Source organism: Rhinopithecus bieti, unplaced genomic scaffold, assembly GCF_001698545.2.
Source record: "Rhinopithecus bieti isolate Rb0 unplaced genomic scaffold, ASM169854v2 scaffold_2723, whole genome shotgun sequence".
NCBI lineage: Eukaryota > Metazoa > Chordata > Mammalia > Primates > Cercopithecidae > Rhinopithecus > Rhinopithecus bieti.
Window position 1 is genome coordinate 3,346,699 of NW_016804119.1, and position 24,182 is coordinate 3,370,880.

Here is a 24,182-nt window from a genome sequence, read left to right on the forward strand (position 1 = left end):
GCTGAGCATACAGAGGACCCACGTCGGCACTGGTCTCTGAGTTCCCTCAGTATTTACTGATCACTCTCTCTATCATCTCAGAAAGGGGGATGTGGCAGGACTACAGGGTAATGGTGGGGAGAGGGTCAGCAGGAAAACGTGAACAAAGGACTCTGTGTCATAAATAAGTTTAAGGAAAGGTGCTATGCCTTGATGTGCACGTAGGCCAGATTTATGTTTGGCTTTACACAAACATCTCTGTGCAGTAAAGAGCAGTATTGCCGCCAGCATGTCTCACCTCCAGTCATAAGGTGGTTTTCTCCTATCTCAGTAAATAGAACATACGATCAGGCTTTACACTGAGACATTCCATTCCCAGGGACGAGCAGGAGACAGAGGCCTTCCTCTTTCACTAATCCTCAGCACAGACCCTTTATGGGTGTCGGGCTGGGAGATGGTCAGGTCTTTCCCTTTCCACGAGGCCATATCTGAGGCTATCACATGGGGAGTAACCTTGGACAATACCTGGCTTTCCTAGGCAGAGGTCCCTGCGGCCTTCCGCTGTGCACTGTGTCTCTGAGTACTCGAGATTAGAGAATGGTGATGACTTTTACAAGCATACTGCCTGCAAACACATTTTAAACAAAGCACATCCCGCACAGCCCTAAATCCATTAAAGCTTGAGTCAACACAGCACCTTTCTGCGAGCACAGACTTGGGGCTAGGGTTACAGATTAACAGCATTTCAAGGCAGAAGAATTTTTCTTAATACAAATCAAAATGGAATTTCTTATGTCTTCCTCTTTCTACATAGACACAGTAACAGTCTGATCCCTCTTTCCCCCACACTAGAGAATAAGCATTGCATGTTCGTATAATTTCTTGAGTGTTATAACATATTCCATCCAGGATTAAATTTCAGTCCCATTCATCTGGAATGTTAATCTCTGGTAGGTAAGTTTAGCACCTGGTCCACAGGACTGTGATCAGCCCATGATGGGATCCTCACTTGTGGGGAAAAGAAAGAGAGATCAGGCTGTTACTGTGTTTGTGTAGAAAGAAGTAGACATAAGAGACTCCATTTTGTTCTGTACTAAGAAAAATTCTTCTGCCTTGAGATGCTGTTAATCTGTAAACCTAGCCCCAACCCTGTGCTCACAGAAAGGTGCTGTGGTGACTCAAGGTTTAATGGATGTAGGGCTGTGCAGGTTGTGCTTTGTTAAAAATGTGTTTGCAGGCAGTATGCTTGGTAAAAGTCATCGCCATTCTCCAGTCTCAAGTACCCAGGGACACAATGCACTGCGGAAGGCTGCAGGGACCTCTGCCCAAGAAAGCCTGGGTATTGTCCAAGGTTTCTCCACACTGAGACAGCCTGAGATATGGTCTCATGGGAAGGGAAAGACTTGACCCATCCCCCAGCCTGACACCCATAAAGGGTCTGTGCTGAGGAGGATGAGTGAAAGAGGAAGGCCTCTTTGCAGTTGAGATCAGAGGAAGGCATCTGTCTCCTGCTCATCCCTGGGAAGGGAATGTCTCAGTGTAAAACCCAATCGTACATTCTATTTACTGAGATAGGAGAAACCTGCCTTATGGCTGGAAGTCAGACATGCTGGCGGCAATACTGCTCTTTACTGCACTGAGATGTTTGTGTAAAGTCAAACATAAATCTTGTGGGGAAAAGAAAGAGAGATCAGCCTGTTACTGTGTTTATATAGAAGGAAGTAGACAAAAGAGACTCCATTTAGTTCTGTATTTGAAATGCTGTTAATCTGTGACCCTACCCCAACCTTGTCCTTGCAAGAAATATGCGCTGTGGTGACTCAAGGTTTAATGGATATTGGGCTGTGCAGGATGTGTCTTTGTTAAACAAGTACCTGAAGGCAGCTTGCTGGTTAAAAATCCCGTCCGTGGGCAATGGAACATCTCCAGGTAAAACCCATTGTGTGCTTTGTTTACTGAGCAAGGAGAAAACCGCCTTTAGGAATAAGGTGGGCTTGCTGAGCGAATACTGCTAAAAGGCTTATGGAGAATGTTCCGCATATGCATCTCAAGGCACAGCATTTTCCTTAAACTATTCATGTTACAAGGATTTTTGTTCATATGGTCTTACTGCGATTTCCTCCTACAATGATCTATTGTCCAGCCACTCCCTTATCTTTTTGATGGTAAAGATAGTTATCAATAAATACTAAGGGAACTCAGAGACCAGTGCCGGTGTGGGTCCTCTGTAAGCACAGCACCGGTCCCCTGGGCCCCGCTTTTCTTTCTCTATACTTTGTCTCTGTGTCTTATTCCTTTTCTCAAGTCTCTCGTTCCACCTAACAAGAAACACCCACAAGTGTGGAGGGGCAGGCCACCCCTTCAAATCTGGCCTACGTGCATACCGAGGCACAGCACCTTTCCTTAAACTTATTTATGACGCAGAGTCCTTTGCTCACATGTTTTCCTGTTGACCCTCTCCCCACCATTACCCTATAGTCCTGCCATATCCTCCTCACCGAGATGGCAGAGATAGTGATCAATAAATACTGAGGGAACTCAGAGAACAGTGTTGGTGTGGGTCCTCCGGTGCGGGTCCTCCATATGCTGAGCGCCGGTTCCCTGGGCCCACTTTTCTTACTCTACTTTGTCTCTGTGTCTTATTTCTTTTCTCAGTCTCCACCTTGCAAGAAATACCCACAGGTGTGGAGGGGCAGGCCCCCTTCACTCTAGAAATTACAAAACATAAGTACAATGAAGAAAAATAATTGTATGGAAGAGTCAAATATTGTTAGTATATTCTCCAGAATTTTTCAAATGCATGAGTATATTTTCTGAAAGAAAACAGCCTATTTTGCATTTATCATGCCATGAACTTATACATCATCATACCTAATTTTTTTCTAAGATCAACATCTGTTTTACAATATAGATATTCATGAGTATGATATGAAGATATTAAAATTAAGAAGTACAAATTGGGAATATTTTCCAAGCAAAAACATGGCATTCTCTACCTATAAACACAAACAATATTAATTCAAACTAAAAGTCTTGTTTAACCAATCACAATTTTCCAAAAGATGTTTATGATTTCTTCCAATTACAAGACCATAAAATATATACTATCCTGCAGATCATTTTTTGTCCTCTGAAGAATACAGTTATCCTTCCTGTTTTTATAAAACAATTGTAGTATAGTCTTTTAAATTGATATATACTCTTACAGTTGAGGAGATGTTCCATAATTTACCAAAGTATTCATCTCTCATTGTAATTCCCTTTTTTTTTTTGTAAATTACAAAGTTGTGGTTAATATTAAGACAGCTTTTCACCAAATAACTTTTAGAATTGCTGTCAAAGAAAACGAAAAAATTCAATTGGCTCTAGGTTGCCTTCCAACAAGACAATATTTACTTAAATCTTCTACAGTTACGCCAACATCTGCAAAAATAGAACTAACATTTCTTAAGTGTGACTTTTAAAACAACCTGGAAACACTGCAAAGTAGGATGATCGCATTCTAATAATTTCATATTCTGAAGTGCCCCACTGTCATCTTCCTTTACTTCTGGAAGGAAACATGTAGATATTAACACAGTTGCACCTTCACCTTCTCTTCCCCTTCCCCACTGGCAGTAGTTTTATAGCAAGCCCGATGTGGGTATTAGCACTTAATGGAGCATCACTCTTACTCTGGGCTTCGTCCATCTAGTCAGCGTCTAATCTAAGCTACGAAAGCCTTACCCAGTCTACAACCCCCGCCCTATCCCCAAATCTAACACTTTCAGTGACCACTGGTTTTGGCAACTCTGTCACCGCTTCCTTCCCAGCACCGTGGCTTCTTCAAACCTTGTTTATTTTTCCAAATTGTCCTGGATCTAAGCATCTTCTCTGCCGCACGGCTGCTGCCTTCCTGTAAGATGGCCGTGCCCATAGTGCTCCAGCTAAGGCTCCACTCTCAGCTATAATGGGCACAGAGAGTGCCGCCATCTTTTTCTCCTCAGCCAGCTGAATAGAATGCCACTGCGCCTTGGCTGGGCACCTGACTCTTGAGTGTCCCTCGCAACGAATAAAGAAAGGCACTGGGGTGGCCAAGAGTGATTTCCACAGCCATTACGGCCGCTTCTGTCAGAAACGCTGCCATGGGCGCAGCCCTGTGACCTCATAGAGCGGCGCCCGCAGTCTGAACTCGCGATCCCAGGCAGGCTCCATGGTCCTCGCCTCACTTCGTCGTCACCGCTCAGCGTCCCGGAGGCCGCGCAGAAGCGCGTGTGAATAGGAAGCGGTTTCGGACGTGGATGCGGCGTTTTGTCGCTGCCAGTGGTGTCTGGAGAGGTTCGGCCTCGGGTGAGTCGTGTTCTGGGCATGGACTCGAGGCTGTAGGTCTCGATGGTGCCTGGAGCATCCAGGTTGGGGCTGTATTTGAACGCAGTCGCTGAGGAAGCGGGGCGTTAATGACATGGCCTTTGGCTGTGGGGATGAAGAGTCTGAGGAAATCAGCTTCGAGTCCGACGCTGTCTGGGTTTGAGGTCCTTGTGAATCACTTGGTTTGTGGGGCTCAGTGATTGGGAACTGGAGTGAGAAGTTTGTACCCGTGAACGCGGGGGCCTGGTTCAGGGTCACAATTTAATGTGGAGCTCAGCCTTAGAGATGTCTGGGTTGGGGAGATGTCCTCTCGGTTTCCTAGACGTTTGGGGTTTCATATTGGATTTAATATGGGGCTGAGTCACGGAGAAGCTTGGTAGGGACTGTCAGTGTGTGAGGAGGTCCAGAGCCCTTTGATAATTGGTTGAAACCTTGAATGCGGGGACAGACTTGAAGGCTGCATTTTCCCCTGCTCAAATCCACTTCCCTCCATCCAGTTCAAGTCCGTCCCCGCGGTCCTTACCAAAAACTTTTTTGTCTTCCCACATTGCCACTCTTCTCATATGGAGACAGATCTGTGACGTAAAATTCATGATGTCACTTCATAAGCTGTTTAAGTTTTGTAGAGTCAGCAGTGATAAGGTTACATTTCTGATTGTCACTGCCGCTGTGCACTTACCTTAAATAAAGGACCCTGATATTTCTAACAATTCCTTCATTTAGTGCCTCGGAGCCTTTCACAGCCAGGGGCAATAAAACAAGGTTCTAAATGTGTGAAAGCTCTGCCTTTTTTTTTTTTTTTTTTTTTAATTTTGTTTTTTGAGACGAGTCTCGCTCTGTCGCCCAGGCTGGCGTGCAGTGGCGCGATCTTGGCTCAATGCAAGCTCCGCCTCCCGGGTTCACGCCATTCTCCTGCCTCAGCCTCCAAAGTAGCTGGGACTACAGGCGCCCGCCACCAAGCCTGGCTAATTTTTTTTGGGGGGGGGGGGTATTTTTAGTAGAGACGGGGTTTCGGGGTTTCAGCGTGTTAGCCAGAATGGTCTGGATCTCCCGACCTCGTGATCTGCCCGCCTTGGCCTCCCAAAGTGCTGGGATTACAGGCGTGAGCCACCGCGCCCAGCCGAAAGTTGTGTCTTTCTTTAGACACAAGGTAACTTGTGTCTTTTTTCTTGATCAGTCTAGTTAATGAGTATCAATTTTATTGATCTTTTCAGTCACTTTTCGTATTCTTTGTTCGACACTTTAAAAAAAAATTTTTTTTTTTTTCACTGATTTCCACTTTCTTCTTTATTTTTTCGGTCAAATTGTTTTGTGTTTTAATTGCTCCTCGTTTTCTAGTTTTTCAGTTTGGACAATGAATAATCATTTGAGGGTGTTTTCTGATACAGGTTTTTTTTTCTTTTCTGATTTAAAGTTTTTTTTAAAAAACAACTCCTTTAGGGACAGCTAATTAATGTTTATGTTGTGTTTCTGTTTCCAATCAGTTCAAAATATGTCCAATTTCCCATGTGATTTTCTTTTTCCCCTCTTTTTTTTTTTTTTTTTCGAGACAGCGTCTTGCTCTTGCCCTTGCTGGAGTGCAATGGCGCCGACTCCGCTCCCACCTCCTGGGGTCAATGATTCTTCCATCTCGGCCTCCTGAATAGCTGGGATTACAGGCACGCGCCACCGTGCCTGGCTAATTTTTTGTATTTTTAGTAGACGTGGGGTTTCACCATGTTAACCAGTCTGGTCTGGGACTCCTGGCCTCAAGTGATCCACGTATCTCAGCCTCCCAAAGTGCTGGGGTTACAGGCGTGAGCCACCGTGCCTGGCTCATGATTTTCTGTTTAACCATGGTTATTCAGATCTGTGCTATTTTATTTCCAAATATTTGGATATTTTCTAAATTTCATTCTGACATTGATTTCTAATTAAATTGTTGTGGTTGGAAAATATATTTAGTATTTATTGACACTTGTTTTATATTCCAGCATATGGTCTTATCCTGGAGAATACAACATGTACTCTTGAAAAAAAGTTTATTTTACTGCTGTTGAGTGTAGTGTTAAATATTAGTTAAGTATAGTTGGTTGATAATGTTGTCCAAGTTTTCAGTATCCTTGCTGAGTTTCTATTTTTTTCTTTATTATTGCGAGTAGGGTAATGCAATCTTCAGTTATTATTGTTGAATTGTCTAATCCTCTCTCATTCTGTTTTGCTTCATATGTTTTTAAATTATCATATCCTTATATATACACCCTTATATTATTATTGCCAGCCATTGTAACCATTGTTGCCACTCACCTAGGCCTTGGTGTCTGAAGGGGTGGCCTGCTCCTCCACACCTGTGGGCGTTTCTCATCAGGTGGGACAAGAGACTTAGAAAAGAAAGAACACAGAGACAAAGTATAGAGAAAGAAAAGTGGGCCCAGGGGACCGGCGCTCAGCATACGGAGGACAGGTGCTCAGCATATGGAGGACCCACACTGTACTGTCAGTGGTCTCTGAGTTCCCTCAGTATTTATTGATCACTATCTCTACCATCTCGGAGAGGGGCATGTGGCAGGACAATAGGGTAATGGTGGGGAGGGGGTCAGCAGGAAAACATGAACAAATGTCTCTTGTGTCATAAACAAGGTTAAGAAAAGGTGCTATACTTTGATGTGCACATACATAAAACAGCAGCATTGCCACTAGCACCTCTCACTTCCAGCCCTAAGGCGGTTTTCTCCTATCTTGGTAAATAGAACATAACAATGGGGTTGTTATTCCATTGCCCAGGGACAACCAGGAGACAGATGCCTTCCTCTTATCTCAGCTGCAAAGAGGCCTTCCTCTTTCACTCATCCTCCTCAGCACAGTCCCTTTATGGGTGTCAGGCTGGGGGACGGTCAGGTCTTTCCCTTCCCACCAGGCCATATCTCAGGCTGTCTCAGTGGGAAGAAACCTTGGACAATACCTGGCTTTCCTAGGCAGAGGTCCCTGCAGCCTTCCACAGTGTACTGTGTCCCTGGGTACTAGAGATTAGCAAATGGCCTGACTTTTACCAAGCATACTGCCTTCAAGCACTTTTTTAACAAAGCACAACCTGTATAGCCCTAAATCCATTAAACCTTGAGTCAACACAGCACATGTCTCTGCGAGCACAGGGTTGGGGCTAGGGTTACAGATTAACAGCATCTCAAGGCAGAAGAATTTCTCTTAATGTAGAACAAAATGGAGTCTCTTATGTCTACTTCTTTCTACACAGACACAGTAACAGTCTGATCTCGCTTTCTTTTCCCCACAGGTGTCCAGAGTTTTTATTGGGTATCAGTTAACATACACACAATTGACTGCCTATGTGACTGACTTCAATCTCCAGCTCCTCCATATATCAAATTAATACCACATAGTCTAAGGCCTCCCATAGTAAATCACATTATTAGGATAGACAATTTGGCATGACTCAAATTGCCCTGATAACCAAAGACAGTTTTATCAAGCAGCATATTCCAAAGTCTTAGAGTTTGCCTCATAGAAACTGTGGGCAAAGGACAAACCTCTCTTGGGTAAAGTTAATCCTTTAGCGCATAATGTGAAAATGAGACAGTTGTTACGATTTGCTTAGTACATTGGTCTTGATGTGAGGTATGTATACCCATAGAGCTTATAGAGACTTTTGAACCAGTACATGGACACACATGCCTTTTAAAGACATTCTTGGAGCCTTCCATGTGTTCTCTTTCCTAAAATTGATCTGTCTGGGAATTCACCTGCCTCTAAGGCATTGTACCGTGCCAGTTCTGTTTTCCCACCTTCTCTATAATAGTCATGCCAGTTCTGCTTCACAAAAGAAAGGCATAGCTTTCACACATTTAGAACCATGAAAACCTCTGAGGCACCAAATAAAGGAACTGTTAGAAATATTAGAGTCTTTTATTTAAGGTAAGTGCAGAGCAGCAGTGACAACGTCTGGACCCAGGGTGAATGTATACTTACAGCCATTTTGTTTATCAGTCCTTAGGTCCTGGCTCTCAGAAGCAAGATAACTCAAGTGAAGCAATGAAGGAAGAAGAGGGAGGTTGCTGGCCTTGGATATCATAATTTCTGGGGACAACTTTAAGTGGATACTAATATTTCTGACGAGGAAAACTTCATGGCAAATGCAGAAGAGATAAAGACGTATAGTCCATGTTTTCCACTATTTTCTGAGCACAGAAGAAAATGATCAAGACCCAGGTGATTTTTGGTTTGTTATATTTTCCCTTTGATTTTTTGATAGATTTATGGTGGCCTGAAAATGTCAGTTGAATTTAAGGAAGTATATACTGGAATAATTTTGTTCTAGGGAGAAATTAACCTAGATTGCTTTTGGGAGTAGAGGTGGGGGTTCATTCTGCCTTAAGAAGTAGATCTGGATTGCTTGAGCTCAGGAGTTCAAGACCAGCCTGGGCAACATGATGAAACCCCGTCTCTACAAAAAATACAAAAATTAGCTGGGTGTGGTGGTGCACACCTGTAGTCCCAGCTACTGGGGAGGCTGAGGTGGGAGAATTGCTAGAGCTCAGGAGGATGAGGCTATAGTGAGCCATGTTTGTACCACTATACTCCAACCTGGGTAACAAAGTAAGACCCTGTCTCAAAAAGAAGGAAAAAAAAGTAGACTCAATATGAAAGAATGCATGCTTTCTTGGTAGTTCAACTTTTGACCATTACAATGATACATGAATCACTTCTTAAGAAGGAACTATGGTTGTCATTTTAATGTATATACTCCAGACCATTTTTGGTATATTGGCATTTTTTGCATTCTGGTGCCTGCCAACCAACTTTTTTTAAAAATTAATTAAATAATTTATTTATTTTGAGACGGAGTCTTGCTGTGTTGCCCAGGCTGGAGTGCAGTGGCATAGTCTTGGCTCACTGCAAGCTCCGCCTCCCAGGTTCACGCCATTCTCCTGCCTCAGCTTCCCAAGTAGTTAGGACTACAGGCGCCTGCCACTACGCCTGGCTAATTTTTTGTATTTTTAGTAGAGACGGGGTTTCACTGTGTCAGCCAGGATGGTCTTGATCTCCTGACTTCATGATCTGCCTGCCTTGGCCTTCCAAAGTGCTGGGATTACAGGCATGAGCCACCATGCCCACCTTTTTTTTTTTTTTTTTTTTTAGGCATGTTATTATAAACCACATGACTATGAACAAGGTTTTACATGATCGTGTTAGTGGCTTTTTTTGTGAAATTATATCAGTATTACTTGAGGATAATTTTGTGAAATTATATCAGTGTTTACAGATAAATCAATTATAAGATGTTATTTTTTATTTTAATGCATACTTTCAGTTTATTTTAATGCGTACTTTCAGTACATTCCACTTTATGGTCAGTGTGGCATACGGTCAAAAGTGTTGACTCTGGAGCCAGTTGCCAGCTGTGTGACCTTGCATACTTCATTTAGCCATATATACCCAGTTTTCTCATCTGTAAGAGGGATAATGCTATGGCACCTATGTAGTAAGTTAGGACATAAAATGAGTTAATCTATATAAAGCATTTAGAAGAGTATCTATGTGCAGGAACAACAGTTTTACTCTCTATCCTCAGACAGTGTTTCTGACACCGGATATGTGGGGTTTTTCCCACACATCAATTCAACTCTCCATGCCTATTAGGTATTCTAAAATTTACTCAATTCTGACACTAATTGCCTGGACTTAAGACAGACCCCACAGGTTGAGGGCTTAGTCCCACAAGACTGCCCCCCTGAAAAGTGCTGGGTCCCCAGGTTACTCACAGCTTCTATTGGACTTGGCTACCAAATTGGATGTCCTCACAGTCCCCTTCTCAGATCTATTCATCTGCTAGAAGGCTCAAAAAATGCAGGAAGACAGTTTACTTACTATATTACTGGCTTATTATGAAATGGTACAACTCAGGAACGGCCAGTTGGAAAAGATACATAGGTCCAGATAGTGGGGAAGGGCCACAGAGCTTCCATGCCCTCTCTGGGTATTCTACCCTCCCAGGACTGCTGTATGTTCAGCAGCCTGGAAGCTCTCAACCTCAACCTTCTATTGTTATGGTGGATTCATTACATAGGCATAATTTATTAATTCATTAACTATTGGTAGTAAGCTCAATTTCCATCACCTCTCCCTTCCACAGAGGTCAGGGGTTGGTTGGAGAGGTGGGACTGAAAGTTCCAACTGTCTATCACAAGGTTGGTTTGCCTGGCAACCAGCTCCCTTCCTGAGGCCATGGAACAGCCCCAGGCACCAGTAATCTCAATAGCATATAAAAGACACTTCAGCAATTCCAAAGATTTGGAGGGCAGAGACCAAATGTATATTTATTTTTCACAGTCTGGTATATAGAAAGTGACATGGATAAGAAGTATATTTGGTCATTGTTCCCAGTTCATGGCACAGTATGCTTAAAACCCATTTCTTCCTGAGGAATAGGTGTGTCTTTTGTTATTTGAAGGGATGGCCTGCCCCTCCACACCTGTGGGTGTTTCTCGTTAGGTGGAACAAGAGACTTGAGAAAAGAAATAAGACACAGAGACAAAGTATAGAGAAAGAAAAGCGGGGCCCAGGGGACCGGCGCTCAGCTTACAGAGGACCCACGCCAGCACTGGTCTCTGAGTTCCCTTAGTATTTATTGATAATTATCTTTACCATAAAAGATAAGGGAGTGGCTGGACAATAGGATCATTGTAGGGAGGAAATCAGCAATAAGACATATGAACAAAATCCTTGTGACATGAGTAAGTTTAAAGGAAAATGCTGTGCCTTGAGATGCATATGCAAACTCTCCATAAACCTTTTAGCAGCATTGCTCCAGCAAGTCCCACCTTATTCCTAAAGGCGGTTTTCTCCTTGCTCAGTAAACAAAGCATACAATCGGGTTTACAGGGAGATGTTCCATTGCCCAGGGACATTGCCCAGGGACAGGCAGGAGACAAATGCTTTTCTCTTACTTGAGATTAAGAGAATGGTGATGACCTTTAACCAGCAAGCAGCCTTTAGGCACCTATTTAACAAAGCACATCCTGCACAGCCCAATATCCATTAAGCCTTGAGACACCACAGCACATGTCTCTTGCAAGGACAAGGTTGGGGTAGGGTCACAGATTAACAGCATCTCAAATACAGAACCAAACGGAGTCTCTTATGTCTACTTCTTTCTATATAGACACAGTAACAGGCTGATCTCTTTCTTTTCCCCACATTTATTCATAAGGTGCCCCTGTGATACACCTGAGTTTCTGTTCATGAGGTGAATAATGATGAGACCTCTAGATAGTGTCAGGATGAGACTGGTCCCCAAAAAGACCAAGCAATTAGAGGATTGGAACTGAAAGGAGGAATGGACTGGAGAGTAAGTTCTATAAAAACTCTTGAACAGGCCGGCCTTGGTGGCTCGTGCCTGTGATCCTGGGCAGATCATGAGGTCAAGAGATCGAGACCATCCTGGCCAACAACCCTGTGGCTACTAAAAATACAAAAATTAGCTGGGCGTGGTGGCATACGCCTGTAGTCCCAGCTACTCCGGAGGCTGAGGCAGGAGAATCCCTTGAATCTGGGAAGTGGAGGTTGCAGTGAACTGAGATCGCGCCACTGCACTCCAGCCTGGGTGACAGAGTCAGACTCCGTCTCAAAAAAAAAAAAAGAGTTTTATTTGTTATAACTATTTTTTGAGACAGAGTTTCGCTCTGTCGCCCAGACTGTGAGTTTTGTTTTTTTTTTTCTTTTTTTGAGAGGGAGTCTCGCTCTGTCGCCCAGGCTGGAGTGCAGTGGCCGGATCTCAGCTCACTGCAAGCTCCGCCTCCTACGCCATTCTCCTGCCTCAGCCTCCCAAGTAGCTGGGACTACAAGCGCCCGCCCCCTCGCCCGGCTAGTTTTTTGTATTTTTTAGTAGAGATGGGGTTTCACCGTGTTAGCCAGGATGGTCTCCATCTCCTGACCTCGTGATCTGCCCGTCTCGGCCTCCCAAAGTGCTGGGATTACAGGCTTGAGCCACCGCCCCCGGCCTTTTTTTTTTTTTTTTAATAGACCGCGTCTGACTCTGTCACCCAGGCTGGAGTGCAGTGGCGCCATCTCAGCTCACTGCAAGCTCCGCCCCCGGGTTCACGCCATTCTCCTGCCTCAGCCTCTTCCGTAGCTGGGACTATAGATACCCGCCACCATGCCCAGCTAATTTTTTGTACTCTTGAACAAGCTTCAGGTTGGTGAACATATCAGGGTGCTGGGAGGATGCCACAGCCAGAGGGGAATGGAAGCTTGGATGCCCTCTTCCATATCTTGCCCTATGCATTTCTTCAATCTGGCTAAGGATTCCTGAGTTTTATCCTTTATTATTAACTAGGTACCATAAGTAAAGTGTTTCCTGAGTTCTATGAGCTGTTCTAGTAAATTATCAAACCTGAGGAGGGGTTTGTGGGAGCCCCAGATTTATAGCCAGTTAGTCAGAAACACTGGTAGCCCAGGACTGGTGACTGGCATCTTAAGAGGAGGCCTTGTTTTTTTTTTTTTTTTTAAATGTATATTCTCCAGTTTAAAACTTTTAATTGAAAAGTAAACTTTAATGTCAAATGCAAACTTGGGGAGGGCAGAAAAATCACACACAGGCTGTCACTTCACACTTGGAGGGTCCAAAGCAGCTGGACAAAGGCACTCCTCACTTCCCAGAGAGTGCGGGGGCCAGGCAGAGGCGCTCCTCACTTCCCAGAAGGTGGTGGTGGCGGCAGTGGCCGCAGTGGTGGCATGGGGCGGCTGGGCAGAGGCGCTCCTCACTTCCCAGTGGGGTGGCCAGGCAGAGGAACTCAAGAGGGGGCAGTCTTGTGGGATTTAACCCTTAAATCTGTGGATTCTGACATAGTGTCAGAATTGAATTGAAGTGTTGGACATCTAGTTGATGTTTAGATAATTGGAGAATTGGTTGTTAGTGTTGGAAAACACTGCACAAAAAGAACATTCAGTGCTGCAAATCTTGCCAACACTTACTATGTTATCAAATTGCATATTTTCCATGATCTAGATGATCCAGTATTATTTTGCCTTGTTTCACCAGTGAGGTTCAGATCCTTCTCCTCTCTTTGTTGTTTCTTTGGATTATTTATTCTGTGATAAAGTGTCTTTAGTCTTTGCTCATTTAATTTTTTTTTTTTTTTTTTTTTTTTGAGACAGAGTCTTGCTCTGTCGCCCAGGCTGGAGTGCAGTGGCCGGATCTCAGCTCACTGCAAGCTCCGCCTCCCGGGTTCACGCCATTCTCCTGCCTTAGCCTCCCGAGTAGCTGGGACTACAGGCGCCCGCCACCTCACCCGGCTAGTTTTTTGTATTTTTTTAGTAGAGACGGGGTTTCACCATATTAGCCAGGATGGTCTCGATCTCCTGACCTCATGATCCGCCCGTCTCGGCCTCTGAAAGTGCTGGGATTACAGGCTTGAGCCACCGCGCCCGGCCTCATTTAATTTTTTATGGTCTCACTGATTTATAATTGTTTATTTTGGCTGGATATTGATTCTTTTATATGTTGCAAATATTTTTCTAGAGTCTTACTTCTCTTTTAGCTCGTTCAAAATATTTTTTCCCATGCAGGAGTCATTTTTTTTTAAAGCTTTTTACTTATATCATGAACATGTTTTTATTCCTCTTTTTTTTTTCTTTATTTGAGACAGGGTCTCGCTCTCTTCCCCAGGATGGAGTGCAGTAGCACAATCATGGCTCACTGCAGCCTCAACCTCCTGGGTTCAAGTACTATCTGCCTGCCTTAGCCTCCTGAATAGCTGGGACCACAGGCATCCACTACCACACCCAGCTAATTTTTTGTTGTTTGTTGAGAGTAGAGACAGGGTCTCACTATGTTGCCCAGGTTGGTCTCAAACTCCTGGGCTCAAACTGTCCTCTGGAATTACTGGGATTACAGATATATGCCCAACTCTGGCCTCATAAGTTCTTCTTAAGTTTATATCTTATATTCATTGTCTGTTAGTACCTAACAAATTACTCCAAAATGTAGTGACTTGAAACAACACTTTAAAAAAAAAATCTCACACTTTCTGTGGATCAGGAATAAGAGCATGGCTTAGCTGGCTACTTTGGTTCACAGTCTCTGATGCGGTTGTAATCAAGATGTTAGCTGGGTTGGAATCTGATCTGAAGGCTGAAATGGGAAAAGATGCGCTTCTAAGTTCACTTATGTGGTTGTTGGGAGGATTCATTTCCAGAATGAGAAATGAGGCAGTTTTGTTGGGGTCCTCAGTTTCTACCTGTCTGTTTGTCTAAGCCCACCTTTAGTTTTTTGCCACATTCACCTCCCCTATGTGCCAAATTGTTTAATCAAAGCTAGAAAATGACAGCTTCTGCTAGCAAGATGGAAGTCATAAAGAGTGTAATCTTAAAGTGGCATCTCGTCACTTTTGCTGTATTCTTTTCTTTAGAAACAAGCTTTTAGGCCATTTGATACTCAGGAGGATGGTACTGCACAGGGACAGGAACACCTAGAGCGTAATAAAGAATTTGGCTAGCCTTTGTTTTCGTTCCTGGGAGGTAACCTCTAAACCCTTGCAATTACCCAAGTTCGTGTCTGTGTCATTCATAGTGGGCCACTCATATTTCATAGTTTATATCTATATGTACAGTGGTGACTCATAGTGGGTCCCTAGATAATTTATGGCAGTGACAGGACTCTGGATAGGGGCTGCCCATGCCAAAAAGAGCACTATGTGATTAAAGAGTTGTGGCTTTTCCAGTCAGGAAGGGGAGGGAACTGGAGACTGAACTCAGCTACATGGGCAGTGCTTCAATAAACTGTGCCTACATAATGAAGTCTCAATAAAATCTCTGGACATCAAAGTTTGGGTGCGCCTCACTGGTTGGCAAGTACTCTTGAATATTGTTACATGATGCAGTCAGGAAGATGTAATGCCACCCAGGACTCCATGAGGAGAGGACAGTCAGCAGCTTTATGTCTGGAACCTTCCCAGACCTCACCCTGTGCATATTTTCCTTTAGCTGATTCTGATTTGTGTCATTTTGCAATAGTAAAGTGCTAATTGTAAACACAGCACTTTCTTGGGTTCTCTTGAGTTGTTCTATCAAATGATTAAACCTGAGGGAGTCATGGTAGCTCCACACATTTGTAGCAAGCTCGTTGGAGTTGAGGGTGGTCTGTGTAGCCTTAAGCTTGCAGCTTGTGTCTGAAGTGACAGCAGTCTTGTGGAGGATTGCGCTTTTAACCTGGGAAGTTTGGCCTAACCCAGGTAATTGATGTCAGAAGTCACTGCAGCTAGAGAATGAGATTATCAGAGGCCACCTTAGAGTTGGCCTGCAAGATTTCCACCCAGTAATAAATTCTTTTGGACAGTGGAGTGAGGTAGAAATTTAACTTTATACTTACCCAGTCAATAGACATCTCACATAAAGATTTTGGAATGAGATAAGCTGACCAGGCTTGAGCAGTTGTGCCCTCTCATGAGTCTACTTTCTTGACTATGCAGCATCCCACACAGTAATATAGGATAGATTCTCTTATCAGTATTTCCTTGGATCTTAGTTACCTCTACTTTACACTTTGTAGTTCTCTGAAAAAGTTATTGTGAAGCAGGAGAATGACAGGTTAGTTAACAAAGAGGTCCTTGATATCACAGTTGTAAGACAGCAAGTCATCTGCTAGCCATGTGTTTTAATCCTAAATGGCCGTCCAAAATTGGCCTTTTTTGTTGCAAGAATCAGGACTTCGAAGATTATATTCCATACGTTTCTGGATTATATTATTGAAATGTCAGCCATCAGTATATTTTGTTATTTCTTTGTAGGTAATCTGTCTTTTGTCTCTTGATGATTCTATAGTTTTCCCTTTGCATTTGATGTATGATAGTTTCAGTCTGATGTGTCATACCAGTTGTGACTTCCTGCTCTGAACTTGTTGGGATTTCTGAATTTGAGATTTGAGGTATTTAGTCCTGAAATATTTTAGGTTTTAGATATTTATTAATAGATATTGCTTCTCTATTACACTATTTTCCCTTTTAGAAACCATAAGTGGGCATACATTAGGTCTTACAACTCTGTATTTCATATTTATTAACTTCTTTGTTACGATTTATCTCTTTCTCTGTACTGCATTTTCTGTCATTTCCACAGTTATATATTCCAATTCACCAATAATCTTCAGGGTATTAATGCTGTTAATCTGTCCATTAATACACATACGTACGTATGTTCTTCTGTTAGAAGTTTTTTTTTTGCTGGGCACAGTGGTGCACACCTGTAATCCCAGCACTTTGGAAGGCCAAGGCAGGAGGATCATTTGAGGCTAGAACTTCAAGACCAGCCTGGTCAATATGACAAGACCCTGTCTACAAAATTGGTAGTAGCATCTACCTGTAGTCCTAATTGCTTGAGAGGCTGAGGTCGGAAGGTCGCTTGAGCCTAGGAGTTCAAGGTTTCATTGAGCTATTACCGTGACACTGCACTGCATTTGGGGCTACAGAGAAGACCCTGTCTCTTTAAAAATTAAAAAATAAAATCTAATCAATTCTAAGGGCCTTTTGTGCTTTATACTTACATAGTTTCTTCTTTTCTCTTACATTTATTTAAAAGCACTATTTTTTGAATTCAAGATGTGGAGTCTATTCATGACAGATCCTTATATTGGCTGTGAAGTCATTAGTAATGTAGGGATGTTTTATTTGTCCTGATGTCATTTGCCTATGTTTAATATTTAGAAATAGGTGCTAACATGTATAGATAGAGGATTTTGCTCCTACCAAAGTATATTTGAGAAAGGAATATAGATGCAGGCTGTATTGTGAAATTAAAAAAAAATATATACTTCTATATTAACAATAGGAGTTTATATCATATTAAATAGGACTTTGTAATTACAGGAATCACTGACCCTGGAGGATGTGGCTGTGGAATTCAGCTGGGAGGAGTGGCAGCTCCTGGACACTGCTCAGAAGAACCTGTACCGGGATGTGATGGTGGAGAACTATAACCACCTAGTATCACTGGGTAAGAATAGTTCCCCTGTGTCACCTAGAGGTGCCTACAATGCCCAGACACTGTCCTATGCTCACCTAATCAAAGCTTTACAGTCACTGTGGTGTTTGGAAGAGTTACATTTTCAGTCCCCTCTCTGACCCCAAAGTGGTATAATCTCTTCTAAGAGAGAATGCTTACTTTGAAATTGTTTTCTTCATCGCATGTATTATTTTCCCATCTTGACATACTGGACTCCAGTTCAGTATGTTTGTGTTTGTCTTTCCTCATGAACAGGGTATCAAACTAGCAAACCAGATGTACTCTCCAAGTTGGCACATGGACAAGAAGAACCATGGATAACAGTTGCTAAAATCCAAAATAAAAATTGTCCAGGTAAGTGAGAACCAGCAAGGACAGTGGCTATAGGAGTCTTATTGTAGTCATTAAGGAAAGGTGTCACAGATGTGAAGTATCGGAGGATACCTAAGCAACTCCACCATATAGTCATCTCCCCATCTGATAACTTTTTTAATATTGTTATAGCTTTAAAGACTTTTTGTCTTTTCTTGGATCTGATTCTTACTTATTTCAGCTTATATCTTCATAATTTCCTTTTATACTGGGATCATAGAGTTGACAATAAAGAGCCAGCCCCCAGCAAATCATCTCATAAGCTTTTTTTTTTTTTTTTTTTTTGAGACTGAGTCTCGCTCTGTACCCCCCCAGGCTGGAGTGCAATGGGGCAATCTCGGCTCGCTGCAACCTCGGCCTCCTGGGATCAAGCGACTCTCTTGCCTCAGCCTCCTGAGTAGCTGGGAATAGCTGCCACCACGCCCAGTTAATTTTGTATTTTTAGTAGAGATGGGGTTTCACCACATTGGTCAGGCTGGTCTCAAATTCCTAACCTCGTGATCCGCCCACCTCAGCCTCCCAGAGTGCTGGGATTGCAGGCATGAGCCACCGTGCCCGGCCTCATAAGCATTTTTATCTCATACAATTCTCATGGAAGAATTTGTTATTCTGTTCTTTCTTAGGAATCGGGAAAGTTGACAGTCTTCTGCAAGAGCACTCTCCAAACCAAAGACTTCTGAAGAGCGTGCAGCAATGCAATGGACAGAATACACTTAGAAATACTGTATATCTCAGCAAGACACATTTTCCTATAGTGCAAAATCATGATACATTTGACTTGTACAGAAAAAATTTGAAATCAAGTTTAAGTTTAATAAACCAGAAGAGAAGACATGGAATAAATAACCCTGTTGAGTTTATTGGAGGTGAGAAAACGCTTAAGCTCGATTGTATGCATGCTAAAACTAGATTTTCTGAAAATGCAAAATGCATCCATACAAAATTCCAAGTCTTTAAGCATCAGAGGACTCAGAAAATAGAGAAACCCCATGCATGTATTGAATGTGAGCAAACCTTCCTTAGGAAGTCTCAGCTCATTTACCATGAGAACATTCATATACCAGAGAATCCTGGAAGTGGTCAATGTGAGAAATTATCCAGAAGTGTCCTGTTCTCTAAGCATCTGAAAACTAATACAAGAGACAAAATCTGTATACCCAATGAATATAGAAAAGGCTCTACTGTGAATAGTAGTCTCATTGCACATCAACAAACCCATACAGAAGAGAAATCCTATATGTGCAGTGAGTGTGGAAAGGGCTTTACAATGAAGCGCTATCTAATTGCTCATCAGCGAACTCATAGTGGAGAGAAACCTTATGTGTGCAATGAATGTGGAAAAGGTTTCACTGTGAAGAGCAATCTCATTGTACATCAGCGAACTCATACAGGGGAGAAACCCTATATATGCAGTGAATGTGGAAAAGGCTTCACCATGAAGCGCTATCTTGTTGTACATCAGCGAACTCATACTGGAGAGAAACCCTATATATGCAGTGAATGTGGAAAAGGCTTTACCGTGAAGAGCAATCTCATTGTACATCAGCGCTCCCATACAGGAGAAAAATCTTACATATGCAGCGAATGTGGAAAAGGCTTCACTGTCAAACGTACTCTCATTATACATCAGCGAACTCATACAGGAGAGAAATCTTACATATGCAATGAATGTGGTAAAGGCTTCACCACAAAGCGCACTCTTATTATACATCAGCGAACTCATACAGGAGAAAAACCCTATGAATGCAATGAATGTGGTAAAGCCTTCAGCCAGAAAATATGCCTCATACAACATGAGAGATGTCATACAGGAAAGACTCCCTTTGTATGTACTGAGTGTGGAAAATCCTATTCACACAAATATGGTCTCATTACCCATCAGAGAATTCACACAGGAGAGAAACCTTATGAGTGCAATGAATGTGGAAAAGCTTTCACCACAAAGTCAGTACTCAATGTACATCAAAGAACACATACAGGAGAGAGGCCGTATGGATGCAGTGATTGTGACAAAGCCTTCTCCCACTTATCAAACCTTGTCAAACATAAGAAAATGCACACAAGAGAAATGGGTAGAATCAGTCAAGTTGAAAACTGCTGTAATGAAGAGTCACAGCTCCTTCCTTACAAGTGAACTCATACAGAATGAAAACCCTACTAGTGCAGTGAGGCCAGGCGCGGTGGCTCACGCCTGTAATCCCAGCACTTTGGGAGGCCGAGGCGGGTGGATCACTTGAGGTCAGGAGATCGAGACCATCCTGGCTAACACAGTGAAACCCTGTCTCTACTGAAAATACAAAAAATTGGCCAGGCGTGGTGGCGTGTGCCTGTAGTCCCAGCTACTAGGGAGGTGAGGCAGGAGAATGGTGTGAACCCAGGAGGCGGAGCTTGCAGTGAGCCGAGACTGCGCCACTGTACTTCAGCCTGGGTGACAGAGCAAAACTCAGTCTCAAAAAAAAAAAAAACCCGACTAGTGCAGTGATTATGGAAATGCCTTTTGTGGCAACTCAGACTTCATTAAACATCAGTGTGTTTCTAGCCAGTTGGAACATAAACATGGTGCTGCCTGTTGACAGATGTGTGTCTGTCCTCAGGAGTTAAAATAATTTGCCCTGGAGATCAACTTGATGAATACAGTAAATAAGGTAGTGCCTTTAGTGGTCTTTTACCTCATATTTCCGTCAATGAAAACATGTTGAATAAACTATATTAATGTGGAGATGTTTTGAGCAATAATTTCTGCTCATATGTCTGAAAAGTATAGAGAGATAAATTCTGTGAATGCAGAGACTAGGAAAAGTCTGTGGAAAGATAGATTTATTATCAGGTGTCATCATAGATTTCAATGTAAGTGAGCTTATTGTTGATAGAAACATGATGACCATGACAAAGCCTTTACTCAGAAATATGACCTCAGTGAGTGTCAACGTTTACACTGGAGAATAAGGTGACAGTATTAATGGCAGGATTTCAGTGACACACTCAGCTTCATCATTTGTCAGGAGATCACATAGAAAGTAAAATTGTTCCGAACATGCTATCAAATAAATGTGGAAAACCTTTAGCAAAATATCAAGAGCTCATGAAGGCATGAAATGTGGTGAAAATGATGAATATTTGAGTGCTTTTTCTTAATAAGTATAACCTTAAACATCAGCTAATACACCTGGTGTGCATTTTCAGACAGGATACCTTAATCCTCATTTCTAGTTGCCTTGCCAATGATTCCATAATATACTATGTCTCATTACTGTTTATTTTTACTGTTTTGTAAAATTGTGGTATAAGAAATACATTTGGTCTTTGTTCCTGGTTCCTGGCACAGAGCTCCTAAAACCCTTAGAATTTCACGAGTGATAGGAGTGGGGTTTTTTTGTTTGTTTGTTTGGTTTTTGCTGTTGTTATTCATAGCACTGCCCTTTTAATTACACCTGATTATACTACTGAGGTGACTTATGGTTGGTGCCTAGACAGCCTCAGAATGGGGCTGTTCCCTAGGAAGATCAAGTAACTAGAGGATGGAAACTTTGTGTCCATTTCTCCCACCTCCTGGAAGGGGAGGGGGGCTGGAGATGAGATTAGACAATGAGATTAAGAGAACTCCAAATAGCCTAGGAGGGTGGGGCACCCCCAACTTCATAGGGATAGCGGCTCCTAAGATTAGGGGAACTCTTTTAGGCTTTACTCTGTACCTCTTCATTTGAGTGTTCATTTGCATCCTTTATAACCAGTAAAACAAAGTGCACTGTTTTCTTGAGTTTTGTGAGCCCTGTAGCAAATTATCAAACCTGAGTAGGGGTAGTGGGAACTCAGAATTTATCACCATTCAGAACTGCAGGTTGTCCTTGTGAGTGGCATCTGATGTGGGGGCAGTTTGGACTGAGCCCTTTAACTTGTGGAGTCTGCACCAACTTGGAGAAGTTGGTGTCAGAATTGACTTGTAGAACACCCAGTTGGTGTGGGGGAATTAGATAATTTATTGGTGTCAGAAAATACCCCAGAACCACCACCCCATATTATGATTAGCTCTTTTCCTGTCTTTGGCTCTAAGCTTAATTGTCCATTAAGCAAACTGAAGTAGTTTAAAAAGAAACTGAGTATGTTAAATACATTAACATAACATATTTGGACTTGTTTGACTAAGATTATACAGATGATCAGTTTATAAAACCACCTTCAACTTAAATAAATTTGAACTCAAAAGAATTTGCCAAACTAGTCTAGAGGCTTTGCTAGTATCTTTCAGCCAACTTCTAGGAAAAACATCCTACATAACCATAATTATCAAAACCAGAAAAACAACATTGGTAGGATACTATAAAGCAAACTAATCTTATTTGGGATTTGACTAAGTTGTACACGATTCTTTTTAGTTTGTATTCTAAGAAGTTGTATTACATGTATAGATTCATGTAACCACTGCAACCACATAAAACTATTTAATGAACACAAACTCCCTCATACTACCTTTTTATGCTTACACTCCATCCAAACCTAACTCTGCCAACCACTTTTCTCCTGTCAGTATAATTTTCATCATTTCATGAATGTGATAAAATAAAATTGTTTTGTAAATTTTATATAAATAAGTTATATAAATTTTATTGATAGAGAGTATGTAAGCTTTTGGCATTTTTGTCACTCAGCAGATTACTCCTAAGGTTTATATAAGTTGATGAATAGTTGTTTTATTATTATTTTTTTACCACCATGTATCTAACCAGATGAAAGCTGTTTATATTAGAGAGTAGTATACGTATTTGATGTACTAGTTTGTTTATCCATTCACCTATGAGATATTTGCACTGTTTTCCTGGTTTTAAGTGTTATAAATAAAGATGCTGTGAAATCTAAATCGAAAGCAATATAGGATTTTGCTTTTGATTTTTTTTTTAGGATTTACAATCTTAACCTTTTTTTTTCTTTTTTAAGAGATAGGGTCTCTTGAGAGGCCAAGGCAGGCGGATCACTTGAGGTCAGAAGTTCAAGACCAGCCTGGCCAACATGGTGAAACCCTGTCTCTACTAAAAACACACACAAAAATTAGCTGGGCCTGGTGGTGGGCTGTTGGGAGCTGAAGGACCGTGGGATGTGACCAACTCAGCATTCCACTGGAGGCTATGTGATCAAACAGCAAACTGTTTATCATGAATTCAGGATGTGGGCAAACTCCTGACTGTTTCCTTTCCGCTGCCAGGTTTGCTGAGGGCAATTGCTTCCTAGTGCCGAGCTCCTTGAGGTTATCTACTGGGCCATCTAGAGAATGCCGTCTTGCAAACCCTACTCTGGAGCGAGCAGCTGACTTCTTCCACCCCCCTTTTCACTATCTTTCTTTTGCCTAATAAATACAGAGAGCTGTGTAAAGCTCAAGGCCCTTGTCCACTAGAGGCAAGGTGCCCCCTGACCCCTTCTTCCAAATATACTCTTTTGTCTCTTTTATTCCCATTTCCCCACTTTTTTCAGTCCCCTAGGTCTGTGTGGGTTACATAGTGGTGCCCTGAACAGCGACAGGATCGGGTGTTCTACAGTTGGCGCCTGTAATCCCAACTACTTGGGAAGCTGAGGGAGGAATCACTTGAACCTGGGAGGCAGAGGTTGCAGTGAGCTGAGATCCTGCCACTGCACTCCAGGCCTGGGCGACGGAGTAAGGCTCTGTCTGAAAACAAAACAAAACAAAACAAAAAGAGTCTCTGTTGCCTAGGCTGGAGTGCAGTGATGCAATTATAGCTCACTGCAGCCTCAAACTCCTGGGTTCAAGCGTTCCTCCTGCCTCAGTCTCCCAAGTTGGTGGGACTACGTGTGTGCACCATCATGCTTGACTTTTTTTTTTTTTTTTTTGAGGGGGGGTCTCCCTCTTTTGCCCGGGCTGGGGTGCAGTGGCCCGATCTCAGCTCACTGCAAGCTCCGCCTCCCGGGTTTGCGCCATTCTCCTGCCTCAGCCTCCCGAGTAGCTGGGACTACAGGCGCCCGCCACCTCGCCCGGCTAGTTTTGTATTTTAGTAGAGATGGGGTTTCACTGTGTTAGCCAGGATGGTCTCGATCTGCTGACCTCGTGATCCGCCCGTCTCGGCCTCCCAAAGTGCTGGGATTACAGGCTTGAGCCACTGCGCCCGGCCGACTTTTTTTTTGTTTTGTAGAGACAGCATGTTTTAGGCCATTCTTGCATTGCTATAAATAAATACTTGAGGCTGGATAATTTATAAGAAAAGAGGTTTAATTGGCTCATGATTCTAGGCTGTACAGGAAGCATAGCACTGGCATCTGGTCCTGGGGAGGCCTCAGGAAGCTTACAATCATGGTGGAAAGTGAAGAGGGGGCAGGAGTAAGACAGAGTGGAGGGAGTAGGTGCTGCACACTCAAATAGCTAGATCTTGCTAGTACTCACTATTGCAAGGGCAGCATCAAGCCATGAGAGATCTTCCCCCATGACTGAAACACCTCCCACCAGGCCCCACCTTGAACATTGGAGATTACATTTTTTTTTTTTTTTTTTT

General features: G+C 42.7%; 1 protein-coding gene and 1 long non-coding RNA gene across 5 annotated transcripts in view; one reads left to right on the plus strand and one right to left on the minus strand.

Annotated features, from left to right (window-relative positions):
- The window catches only part of LOC108524027 (uncharacterized), a 36,523-nt gene extending 32,616 nt beyond the window's left edge, over positions 1-3,907 (minus strand). The window contains exons 1-2 of one of the 4 annotated variants that reach the window (XR_001883956.1): positions 3,811-3,907; positions 3,450-3,529 (exon numbers count right to left, since the gene is read on the minus strand). This is a non-coding gene — a long non-coding RNA (uncharacterized LOC108524027). Of the gene's footprint in view, positions 1-3,421; positions 3,530-3,810 lie in introns of all 4 variants that reach the window. The other 3 variants (XR_001883955.1, XR_001883959.1, XR_001883960.1) reach the window with 3 other exon arrangements.
- A 307-nt stretch (positions 3,908-4,214) lies between these two features.
- Positions 4,215-19,912, plus strand: ZNF614 (zinc finger protein 614). Its single transcript, XM_017864818.1, has 5 exons — positions 4,215-4,308; positions 8,308-8,529; positions 17,181-17,307; positions 17,572-17,670; positions 18,312-19,912. The coding sequence occupies exons 2-5, from the start codon at positions 8,515-8,517 to the stop codon at positions 19,820-19,822; spliced, it is 1,752 nt and encodes a 583-aa protein (XP_017720307.1). The 5' UTR covers positions 4,215-4,308; positions 8,308-8,514; the 3' UTR covers positions 19,823-19,912.
- Positions 19,913-24,182: the final 4,270 nt, after the last annotated feature.

Coding starts and splice junctions, on each gene's coding strand:
- ZNF614 (XM_017864818.1), top strand. Junction 17,308..17,571: donor TAACCACCTAGTATCACTGG/GTAAGAATAGTT, acceptor CCTCATGAACAG/GGTATCAAACTAGCAAACCA. Junction 17,671..18,311: donor CCAAAATAAAAATTGTCCAG/GTAAGTGAGAAC, acceptor GTTCTTTCTTAG/GAATCGGGAAAGTTGACAGT.